Source organism: Bombina bombina, chromosome 2, assembly GCF_027579735.1.
Source record: "Bombina bombina isolate aBomBom1 chromosome 2, aBomBom1.pri, whole genome shotgun sequence".
Lineage (NCBI taxonomy): Eukaryota > Metazoa > Chordata > Amphibia > Anura > Bombinatoridae > Bombina > Bombina bombina.
Window position 1 is genome coordinate 1,143,556,859 of NC_069500.1, and position 13,036 is coordinate 1,143,569,894.

Here is a 13,036-nt window from a genome sequence, read left to right on the forward strand (position 1 = left end):
CGTACTATGTATGCTTTTTAACAAAGGATACCAAGAAAATGAAGCAAACTAGATAATAGAATTAAATTGGAATGATTTATATGAATCATGAATTATAGTTTTGACTTTACTGTCCCTTTAAATATACATTTCAGGGAGTGAGAGCGGAATGGCCGCATAAAGGTGAAGCTCCAGACAGCCAAGTAAGCTGACAGGCGTTTTTGAGCAGATAGCCTCATGTGAGCCGGCTATAAGTGGATCGGGGGTGAGCCCAGACGGTCAGAGCAGAGTGAGACTTGCGGCGGAGTGCCGCATATAATACCCGGTAGGGAAACAGCTCAAGAAGTGAAACGGATACACAGAGAAAGCGGCCATGATAAAAGGCCACGTGGCGACCTGATACAACTATCTGCTTGTAAAGCGGTGCCGGACTAAGCCGAAAGGGGAAGAAGTGAGTAGCGGTGACTGCCGCAAGTTAATGGCGATGTTTGCCTGAGAGGTAGTGGGTGCCCACACGTGGGGCCACACAGTAAGAGCTAATCTGATTAGCGGTTAACACCGCAAATGTTATGGATGAACTCGCTGCAGGCGGAGGTTTACAGGGAGACCTGCATCTATTATGGAAGGGCTGCAGCTACTAAGAACCAGCAGGGAGAACACTGAGGAATAATGTAAAAGGGCTGCAGGGAGAAAAGTGAGCAAATTTGGCACTTCTCATCAGTGAGTACTAGGATGAAGCACAAAACAAGGAATGTGACACTAAATATCTGAAGAGGGCCAGAAGAGGGACTGTACACTACTTTGACTACCTGCAATAGACAGGGGGAGCTGATATATGTCTGCTTTATTTTGAACGACACTGAGTGTGATAACAAGGGGCACTTAAGCGGTTAAAAGACTGTTGTAGGTGTAATAGTTGGAATCTATAAAAGAAAGATATTGCCAGACTACTGGGGAGCCGTGATAATGACCTCCAAAAGGAACATTAAAGCAATACCTGTTACCAAACAGTCTACGGCGCCCATCTTTTTCAAAGCTAACAGAGGGGAGAAATCGCCAGAACAACATTCACCTCAATCAGACAGAGATGGAGATAATGACACAAACCCCCACGGGGGAGCGGGTCACCATGAACCCCTAACCAGAGCTGACCTGGAACAACTGGTGTCAAAACAAGACATTTCAACAAATTTTGAGAGACTTCTTGAGAAAATTGAAACACTCCAGAACACGGTCACTAGCAGTCTGACGGAACTTAAGCAGGAAGTGGGTGAATTAGGCTCTAGAGTGGACACTCTTGAAGAAAGCGGAGAAGCACTAGTGGAAGGCCTGAATGATATTACAACTCAAACGACAGCTCAGCAGAAAGAATTGGATGATATACACGACAAACCCGAAGATCTCGAAAACCGCAGTCGCCGCTGCAATATACGCCTGAAAGGTGTCCCTGAATCGGTGACCCCAAAAAAACTAAATATGTATCTACTCAATCTATTCCAAGGTATTACAGGGGTTAGAGACAAAGAGAAATTCCAAATTGAAAGGGCTCACAGGGCACTCAGGCCGAAACTTAAAGGTGATGACCCGCCTAGAGATATTATAATTCGGATGCTCAGGTTCCAAGAAAAAGAGGAAATAATGGCGGCGGCACGCAGAAACCCGACATATAAGCATCAGGGCAATGTAGTCCAGTTCTTTCAGGACTTATGTCTTAGGACACTACAGAGAAGAGGAGCACTTCGCCCATTCACAGCCCTGTTGAGGAAAAATCAAGTCCCATATAGATGGGGATTCCCATTTGCTTTGCACATTTCTTGGGAAAACAAAATCATTTCAATAAGGGACCAAGCAGAGATTCCAGAGACTTGCAGAAAGATGAAACTGGACCCGCCATCCTTTCAACAGCAAAGACCCTCCGCAGGGGGTGAAGAGGGTAACAGAATACCAGCTCAAAGGAAATGGACACGTGTTCCCGAAAAGAAAAGGAAGACATGAAGAGACAGAAACCTTTTTTTCCTTTTCCTTTTTCTGTCTCATTATTACAGTGTGCAAGATGTATGAAGCTCTAGGGTGCTCTGCTTTTAGGCATAGCCGTGCGAGACTTGCACGACTAAGATGGGAAGGACATGTTGGAGCAAGAGCGCCGGACAGATGAGTATTCACAGTTGTTAACATTATGTTTTTCTTGCAGGTTGTGTTAATTGTTTATGTTGGACTGAGGACTATATTTCCGAAGGAGAATGTTATTTACTATTGAACTAAGCTGTGGTATTGAAAAAGACTTTAATCCTCATATCACTAAAAGGTCACTTCTAATAAGGTTGCGGAACTGGCTATGCTGAAATATGCGCCATTAAGGTTCAATATAGTAGAGAAATACTTGGCTGCTTTTTAAGTCTATCTTAATGTTTTATTTAAGTGAGACTGGCATATTTACTGTTTTTATAAAATGTTATTGTTTGTTTTTGTTTTTATTCTTCCAGGCTGGGTCTCCTAGAGGTAAATGTGATGTTCAAATTGAGGGACTAGGGATTATACGGGATGAGAAAGGACAGGGAGGAGAAGGTATTGTAAAATGACACCAAACAACACAATTATACTTACTCACAATGTTAGGGGGTTGAACACGGACACTAAGAGGAGAACTGCTTTAGCCCAATATCTTAGAGTAAAGGCCAAAATCATATTCTTACAAGAGACCCATTTTGTGAAGTCATCTATCCCTAAGTTTTGGTCGCACCATTTTCCCCATCATTTTCACTCAACCTCTGACTCGAAAAAAAGAGGGGTCACGATATTGATACATAGATCTCTTGACCTAGTAACTGATAGGGTAATTACAGATAAAGACGGACGTTATGTTATAGTGCAGGGGACAATTCAGGGCTCAAATGTGACGCTATGTAATGTTTATGCCCCTAACGAGACCCAAAATGCTTTTTTTAACAAAGTATCTTCTCTGCTTACACAATGGTCATAGACTAGAGTGATCCTGGCCGGGGACTTTAACGTTACAATGACCGCTAAGGAAGGAACAGGGAAAACCACACTCACAAGCAAACAACACAGACACAATAGCATAGTTAAATCCATTAAAAACGCACTTGATGAGCATAGTCTGGTGGACACTTGGGAGGCGGTAGGCAGACAAGATCATGACTACACTTATTATTCCCCAGCACATAAACTTTACACCACTCTAGACTACATATATGTTAGCCAAATTATATCGCCCTCATTAGTGAGGGTGGGCACTCAGGCTTGTGTCTGGTCGGATCATTCCCTGGTCTATGCAGAACTGACGAATCTCATTGACTTCACTAGACAGCGCTCATGGACATATAATCCGGTACTATTAAGGGATCCAGAGATTTTTAGGAAGGCACAGAGGGCACTCAAGGAATATTGGGACGTGAATACTGGTTCGGTTAATAACCCACTGGTGATTTGGGAGGCGCATAAGCCATATATTAGAGGTCTGTTTATAAAAGAAAAGTCAATTAAAACTAAAGCGACAGCAAAATTGGTTGTTAACCTACAGAGAGAAGTTGAAAAGTTAGAGAGGAATCACCAGCGCAACACATCCACTCACAATTACACACTATTAACGACAAAGAGGAGGGAGTTGGCAAAGATTTTAAATGACGCCTCTGTTAGGGCGGCCCTGAGGCTGAGGGCTCACTATTTTGTCTATGCCAACAAACCCGACAGATTTCTGGCATATAAATTGAGAGAAAGGAATAAATTCTTCTCCATTCCTAAGCTCTATACAGATGAGGGAGAACTCACTACACATCCACAAAAAATAACAGATAGCTTTTCAACGTATTATGAGAAACTGTACGATGGGAACAAATTAGGATTAGGTGATATAGCCGCTAAGACGAGAAACTTTTTAGAAAAAGCGAAACTGCCAAAAATCACGGAGGATGACTTAGAGAGTCTCAACAAGAAAATAAATAGCTCAGAGGTATTAAAGGTAATTATGGATTTAAAATCTGGTAAGGCTGCAGGTCCTGACGGACTGACAGGGGAGTATTATAAACTTTTAAAAAAAGAGCTAGTACCCCATTTGGTCAACTTTTGTAACGGTATAATGGATGGATGGGAGATACCTAGGGAGACACTTAAGGCAAAAATTATAGTGATTCCAAAAGTTGGGAAAAATAACAAGTTTTGTCAGAATTACAGGCCGATTTCCCTGTTAAATCACGATATCAACATTTTTGCCAAAATAATGGCAAATAGATTAAAGGTGATTTTGCCCACACTGATCCACCAAGATCAGGTGGGTTTTATACAAAATAGAGAGGCCCCAGATAACGTTAGAAGAGCTATCACTTTGATAGATTATGTGAGCGCAGTGGGGACTCCAGCTCTATTCCTGTCACTAGACGCAGAAAAAGCGTTTGACAGGGTAGACTGGAGTTTCATGTTTAAAGTACTCGCGGATATGGGGTTCAAGGGGACCTTTGTACAAGCACTTAGGGGTATTTATTCTGGCCCAACAGCGGTTGTAGGGGCGGCGGGTCACACATCCAGACAAATAACAATCCGAAATGGGACACGGCAGGGATGCCCACTGTCGCCACTGATATTCGCCCTTTGCATAGAGCCACTGGCCTCTTATATCAGGAACGAGACAGACATCTCGGGAGTACGGGTGGCAGAATCAAAATATAAATTAATGTTGTTTGCGGACGACGTATTACTAACTTTGACCAGACCCTTGAATTCACTCCCACACTTATACAAAACCTTGGAAGAGTTTTCTTCAATTTCGGGCTACAAGATTAACACAACCAAGTGCGAAGCACTGCAAATTTGTCTACCAGCACACACGAAAAAGACAATTGAATTAAACTTTGATATTGCGGGGGAGAAAAAACACATCACCTATCTAGGGGTCAAATTGAGCGATAGCTTATCAGATTTATATAAGTTAAATTACCTCCCAATTTACAGAGCCATTAGAGGGGACCTGGTAAAATGGAAAAAAGGGAACTTTTCATGGTACGGCAGATTGATGGCAATCAAGATGAACCTCCTTCCAAGATTAATGTATCTTTTTCGAGCTTTACCCATTGGTGTCCCAAATAAAGACCTGGAGGCCTTACAGGATGATTTAGTAAAATTCTTAAGGGGGGACGGTAAGACTAGGATAGCGGCACAGGTGTTAAAACAACACAGACACTTGGGGGGGGGGGGTTCCAAACCTGGCTGAATATTATAGGGCCTCTAGGCTAGCTCAGTCGGTTGTAATGGGGAAGAGTGACAATGAACTAATTTGGCCTAAGATAGAGGCAGAAATAGCAGGAAATGACAGAGCAGCAGATATCATATGGGACGAAGAGAGGCTTTTGAAAGCTAAAGACTATAAATCACCGGTCACAAGGGAGGCATTAAGCTTATGGACAAAAACCATGAGAGGATTACAGCTGTGTAGACCAGGGTCCTTGTTGAAACCCATTAAATTTCTGATACCTAGAGACTTGAGGAGGTCTGTGAGAAAATGGGAAAACAAAGGTTTGTACAGAGTGGCAGATTTCCTACAGAATTCAAAACTACTCACATATAATCAGATCAGAGACAAAATAGAGCCAGAACCCCTTCATTGGTATTTATACTTACAGGTTAGTTCATCCATACACACTTACATGTCAACACAGCGGTATTCACCACCTACTGATCTGGAGAGAATGTTAGGGGCTCCATTCAGGGGGAAAAAACTGATCTCCCGAATTTATTTGCTACTGCAAGGAGCGAGGGGCCGGTCTAAATCACCCTTAATGGAGAGATGGGAAAGGGATATTGGCGAAGTGAGAGAGAAGGATGAATGGGAGGTCTTATTGAGGGATGCAGGTAAGGGTTTAATCAGCGCTGACCTGAGAGAGAATACTATCAAGGTGTCATTTAGATGGTACCTTACGCCTACCAGAACGGCGCATTATGCGCCAACACTTGATGGTAACTGCTATAGAGGATGTCGGGAGAAAGGGACATTTAGACACATGTGGTGGGACTGCCCAAGGGTCCAGACACTTTGGGTAAAATTGTCAACGCTGGTGAGCCAGCTTCTGAATGAAAGAGTTACACTTACAATATCACAGGCATTGCTACACGACAGGGTGAAACCCTTCAACAATTCAATTAATAGCTTCATTAGAATCCTTTGTCCGTGGCTGAGAATATGTGTCGCAAGACATTGGAAGGCAGGGACACCCACATGGCAGGAAGTGACAGATAAAATAGCAGACACCTTCCACTTGTCAGAGGTGGCGGCATGGTCACAAGGTCAGCTAGAGCAGTTTAATAAGATATGGTTCTATTGGATGTTAAGGAAGGGCGAGGTACAGAACCTGTGAGTACAGGGTGGACTATAAGAGAACAAGTGGTAGAGATTGCGAGATGTAGAGAAAGTTGTTAGTATAGGTAGAGGTGACAGTTCCCGTTTAGTAAGGGGTAGTTATGAGGAAGGTTAGAGAAACATAATAACCCTCTTGAGGGGGGGAGACACGTTGTAACAGCCTGGAAGAAGGGGGGTGGGGGGATGAGTTTTATAGGTTGGGGAGTTAAATTTCTTAATATATGTTTGTAAACGCCCAAAAATGGCAGAATGTAGAGGTGCCTGGCCTAGGCCATTGCTGTACAGTTTCTGTATCACAATGTTTACATGACAGAAGTTACTGTTTTGTGTCAAAGAGACTTTATCTTGTACATGTAAATTAATAGAACTCTGTATTACTGCTTAAAATCAATAAAAATTATTTCAAATAAATATACATTTCAATAATTACTGATTTCCTTTTACATAACAGAAGAGAAATGTAGGGACTTCTGGATGTTATCAAGTTTCTTAACTGGTATCTAAAGGCACAGAGCCTGGTAAAATGGGCACTGTTTATGGCCTACCTTACCTTTCTATGTGCGACCATAGGTGAAACAAATGTACTCATAATCAAACAGGTAATCTGAAGCTCAGAATTAGTATGATAATGAAATATTATCATGGCAACAGTAAACATACATTATAGATAAACACAACTGAATCTCTCATAAAGCAAAAGTATTTACCTTGGTCCTTTTTTGAGAGATTTTTCTAACTTCTTTTCTTGAATTGTAAGTTTCTGAACTTGTTTTTCAGTCATTTTTTTTTGCTTCATTTTCTGTTTCCTCAGCAGGAATGTTCTTAAATTAATTGTTAGATCTTCGACAAGTCCAATATTAAAGCTAAAAAAAAAAAGAAAAGTGTGACATTTTCTGACACTTTGGCCAATATTAAAATAGATGTACTATTAATTGAGCTTATGTTATTGATTTCAGCTCAGATAAATTAAAATAGACATTGAGAAATTAAACAACATTTGTTTTTATTGTGTATCAAACAATAATTTCATTAAAAGAGTTTCCAAGTAAGCTTGGGGACACTTTTTAAGCTATATTGTAGTCCTGTATGGTGATATTGGATTGCTGGGGGACACTAAAAGCTGACGTCATATAAAAGATATTGTTCTGGATCCTTTGGTGACTGGAGGTGAGCTAGCTGGGGAACTCTTGATTACCCAGACTGCTACAATTGCACTTTAAGATAAGTGAAATTGGTTTTTGAGTATCCTGCATAAGGGGGGACCTTTTTATGAGGGGCCTTAACACAAAGATATTGTGCCATTGGAGCTCCTTCTTTTCTTTTTCATTTCAGTTTCACACCTTATTGTTATGAAGAGTTGACCATAGAATTAGAAATGTTATCCTTCTGTCTGAATTGTCATTTTCCTCAGGAGTGGAGCCTCTGTTATCCTCTGTAATGCTTATGATAGTGGGACGGATTATTAATTGAGAAATTAAACACTATGGAATTTTTGCGGCACTATACAAATACATAATAACTATAAAGCCGGCAGTGGGTTCCCAGTGTGGTGCCATATACACAGTAGGTCTACAGAGCAAGAAACCAGTGGATTGTGATAGTATTACATGGCCACTGCTGTTAAATTTTGTATTACAAAGCTTACCAGCTAATATACTTGGATACATTAACAATAGAGGAATACAACTTTGTCTACCGTACTGCATGATGTATATATACATCTGAGCTGCCGAGACCTGGAGTTCCTGAGCTACATGCATCTGATCGGTGCTCCGCTTCCATATGAAGGCAGATGCCAGATCATTACAGACGGTGACACTGTGTGTGTCAGCATCTGTAACAATCAGGTGCAGGTGCTAACAGCAGCTGAGGGAGGGAAACTGGAAGGAAGGTGGGCGGCCCAGCAGCAGAGGGGGGAGGGAGAAGGGAGGAATGGCCCTACAATGTAGAAAAATAAATAAAGGGAGAGGGAGGGATGGGGAGTTACACTACAGAAAAAAGTGGGGTAGGGAGGTGGTTATCCGTAGATAATCATCGCTGGAGGGGTGAGGTGGGGGACCAATATAATACAGAAAATGTTAAAAAAATTTTTTACAAAAAACAATTTAAAATGTATGCTTACCTTATAAATGTCTTTCTTTTTTGATACGGTCCACGGGATCATCAATTACTGTTGGGAATATCACTCCTGGCCAGCAGGAGGAGGAAAAGAGCACCACAGCAAAACTGTTAAGTATCACTTCCCTTCCCACAACCCCAGCCATTTGACTGAAGGAAAAGGAGAGAAAGGAAGTAACAAAAGGTGCAGAGGTGCCTAAAGGTTGTTATAAACAAAACTGTCTGAAAAAACAGGGAGGGGCGTGGACTCACCATTGTCAAGAAAGAAATACATTTATCAGGTAAGCATAAAATTTGTTTTCTTTCTTATGACACGGTGAGTCCGCGTGATCATCAATTACTGCTGGCAATCAATACCCAAGCTAAAGGACACAGATGATAAGGGAGGGACAAGACAGGTAACCTAAACAGAAGGCACCACTGCTTGAAGAACCTTTCTCCCAAAAGAAGCCTTGGCTGAGCCAAAGGTATCTAATTTATAATTTATAGAATCTGTTCAACAGACGCCTCATTCTTGAAAGCCCACGAAGAAGACACCGCCCTGGTGGAATGAGCCGTAATTCTCTCAGGAGACTGCTACCCAGCATTCTCATATGCCAATCGAATAATACTTCTCAACCAGAGAGAGAAAGAAGTGGCAGTAGCTTTCTGACCCTTACGTTTCCCAAAAAAGCAAACAAGCAAGGCGGAAGACTGACGGAAGTCCTTTGTAGCTTGTAAAGCTTGCACAACATCTAATTTGTGTAATAAACATTCCTTATGAGAAGAAGGGTTAGGACAGAGAGAAGGAACAACAATTTCCTGATTAATATTCCTGTCCGAAACAACCTTAGGAAGGAAACCAAACTTGGCACAGAGAACTGCCTTATCTAAATGAAATATGAGATAAGGAGAATCACACTGCAGAGCTGAGAGTTCAGAAACTCTCAGAGCAGAACAAATAGCAGTAAGAAACAAAACCTTTCAAGATAGTAACTTAATATCTATGGAATGCATAGGCTCAAACTGAGTCTGTTGTAAAACTTTAAGAACAAGGTTAAGACTCCAAGGTGGAGCAACTGATTTAAACACAGGCCTGATTCTGACCAGGGCCTGACAAAAGGATTGTACATCCAGCACGTACACCAGATGCTTATGTAGTTGAATGGAAAGAGCAGAAATCTGACCATTGAGGGTACTGACAGATAACCCCTTCTCAAGGCTTTCCTGGAAAAAAGATACAATCCTTGGGATCCTGACCTTACTCCAAGAATATCCTTTAAACTCACACCAATAAAGATAGTTACGCCATACCTTATGGTAAATCCTTCAAGTAACAGGCTTACAAGCCTGAACCATGGTCTCAATAACCAATTCAGAAAATCCATGCTTGGCTAAAATCAAGCATTCAATCTCCAAGCAGTCAGCTTCAGAGAAACGACATTCGGATGAAGGAAGGGCCCCTGAAGCAGAAGGTCCTTCCTGAGAGGTAGTCTCCATGGAGATAGGGAGGACATCTCTACTAGATCCGCATACCAGATCCTGCGAGGCCACGCAGGAGCTATAAGAATCACCGATGTTCTCTCCTGCTTGATCCGCGCGATGACTCGCGGAAGGAGAGCAAACGGAGGAAACAGATATGCCAACCTGAAGTTCCAAGAACTGGCAGAGCATCTATCAGAAAGGCTTGGGGGGTCTCTCAACCTCAAACCATACTTTGGGAACTTGGTGTTCTGACGAGACGCCATCAGATCCAATTCTGGTAACCCCCATTTGGTTGTTAACCTGGAGAACACTTCTGATTGAAGTTCCCACTTTCCGGGATGGAAAGTATGTCTGCTCAGAAAATCAGCTTCCCAATTGTCCACTCCAGGAATGTGGATGGCAGATAGACAGCAATTGTGAACCTCCGCCCACTTGATGATCCATGCCACCTCCTTCATGGCTAAGGAACTCTGAGTTCCCCCTTGGTGGTTAATGTAGGCCACTGAGGTTATATTGTCCATCTGGAACCTGATAAACCGGGCTAAGGCCAGCTGAGGCCAAGCCATCAAGGAATTGAAGATCGCTCTCAACTCCAGAATGTTTATGGGGAGAGCATATTTCTCCTGAGACGAAAATCCCTGCACCTTCAACTACTTCCAGACTGCACCCCAACCTAACAGGCTGGCATCCATGATCACAATCACCCAGGAGGGTCTCTGAAAACATGTCCATAGGGAAAGATGTTCTTGTGACAGCCACCATGGTAGGGAGTCCTTTGTTGCTTGATCTAGAACTATTCTTTTAGTTAGATCTGAAAAATCCCTGTTCCACTGAGTGAGCATGCATAACTGCAGAGGCCTCAAATGGAACTGAGCAAATGGAACTATGTCCATGGATGCTACCATCAACCCGATTACCTCCATGCATTGGGCCACTGATGGTCGTATCGCCGACAGAATCTTGCGGACTGAATCTTGGCTCTTCTGACCTCCGTCAGAAAAATCCTCATAGCTAGAGAATCTAAAATGGTTCCTAAGAAGGTCACTCTTGTAGACGGAATCAGATAACTTTTTCCCAGATTGATCTTCCAACCGTAGGAATGAAGAAATGCCAACAATGTCTTTGCATGAGACTCTGCCAGTTGAAAGGATGGCGCCAGAACCAGAATGTCATCCAGATAAGGTGCCACTGCAATTCCTCGGGACAGAACTTCTGCCAATAGAGCTCCCAGGACCTTTAAGAAAAATCTGGGAGCTGTAGCAAGGCCAAATGGAAGCACCACAAATTGGAAATATCTTTCTAGAAAAGCAAACCTCAGATATTTGTGATGCTCCCTGTGATTGGGAATGTGCAGATATGCATCCTTCAGGTCTTTGGTGGTCATGAATTGACCCTCCTGAATCAGGGGCAGGATGGAGCGGATTGTCTCCATCTTGAAGGACGGAACTCTGAAAAACTTGTTTAGCAACTTTAGATCTAGAATAGGCTTGAAAGTTCCCTCTTTTTCGGGAAACACAAACAGGTTTGAATAAAAGCCGAAAACCTTGATCCTGACTTGGTACAGGCACTATCACTCCCCAGCTGGAAAGGTCCTGCACACAGTTCTGTCAGGGTGCCAGGAATCAGACTGAGACGAGAAGTGCAAAAATAATCGCACCTTTATTAATAGCGAAAAATAATAAAAAGTCCACAAGTAAAATAAGAAGCCAGGAGTCAAAACCAGAGCTGGTAGTCAGACGAGCCGAGTCAGGAGCCAAAGCGAATAGTCAGATGAGCCAGAATCAGGAACAAGGAAAACAGCAGAGTCAGGAACAAGCCAGGGATCAGGAACCAGGAAGGACGTCAGGCAGCCAGGTAATACACAAGAACTCTCACAAACAGGTCTGAGACAACGCAAAGGCAAAGCATACTGAACAGAGGCCCTTTAAATAATAAGTGATGACATCAAAATTCTGAGACTGCATCCTGTCTCACATGGATGATGCACACCAGTCTGGCCATAAAAGTAAGTGTAGGAAATGAGCAGCATCCCCCACAATGCATCATAGTCAGGAAGAGAGGTGAGTAAAATGGCTGCCAGCAGCACATGGCAAACAACAGGGAAAAACCCTGACAGTACCCTCCCCTCAACGACCACTCCCCCGCAGGAGGACAAAAGGCTTATTGGGGAAACGAGCATGGAAGGCACGGAGGAGGGCGGGAGCATGAACATCAGAGGAGGGAACCCAAGAACGCTCCTCCGGACCGTAGCCCCTCCAGTGAACCAAATACTGTACACGGCCTCTGGACATACGAGAGTCAATAATGCTGCTGACCTCATACTCCTCATGGTTGTCAACAAAGATAGGACGGGGACGAGGCAACACAGTAGTAAACCGATTACAAACCAATGGTTTCAAGAGGGAGACATGAAAAACATTGGAGATGCGCATAGCAGGAGGAAGGTCAAGAGCGTAGGCCACAGGATTAACCCGTCGGAGTATTCGAAAAGGACCAACATAACAGGGAGCCAATTTATAGGAAGGCACACGAAAGTTCAAGTTGCGGGAGGACAGCCAAACTCTCTCACCAACCTGGTAGGAAGGTGCGGGCAGATGCCTACGATCAGCCTGGAACTTTTGGCGCTGCATAGAACAATGAAGGCAATCCTGAATCTGCACCCACGTGGAACGGAGTTGCCGGTGATGCTCCTCCAATGCCGGAATACCCTGAGACATGAATGAATCGGGCAACAAGGATGGTTGAAACCCATAATTCGCCATGAATGGGGATAACTTGGAGGAAGCATTAATAGCACAATTACGAGCAAACTCTGCCCAAGGTAAAAGTTCAGACCAATTATTGTGGTGATCTGAGACATAGCAACAGAGGAACTGTTCCAGAGCTTGATTAGACCGTTCCACAGCCCCATTGGATTGAAAGTGATATGCCGAGGAGAAGGAAAGCTGGAACCCCATTTGAGCACAAAAGGAACGCCAAAATCTGGAGACAAACTGAGACAAGCTACCCCGGTCCGACACTATCTCCTTGGGTAACCCATGTAAACGGAAGACCTCCCGGGCAAAAATCGAAGCAAACTCCTGAGCGGTAGGCAGCTTCATCAAGGGA

General features: G+C 43.2%; 1 protein-coding gene across 1 annotated transcript in view; it reads right to left on the reverse strand.

Moving 5' to 3' along the window:
- Positions 1–13,036, reverse strand: part of LOC128647450 (probable ATP-dependent RNA helicase DDX60) — a 728,313-nt gene that overhangs the window by 336,893 nt on the left and 378,384 nt on the right. The window contains exon 25 of the mRNA XM_053700236.1: positions 7,054–7,209. Within this exon, the coding sequence (XP_053556211.1) occupies positions 7,054–7,209 (156 nt within the window). The remainder of the gene's footprint in view (positions 1–7,053; positions 7,210–13,036) is intronic.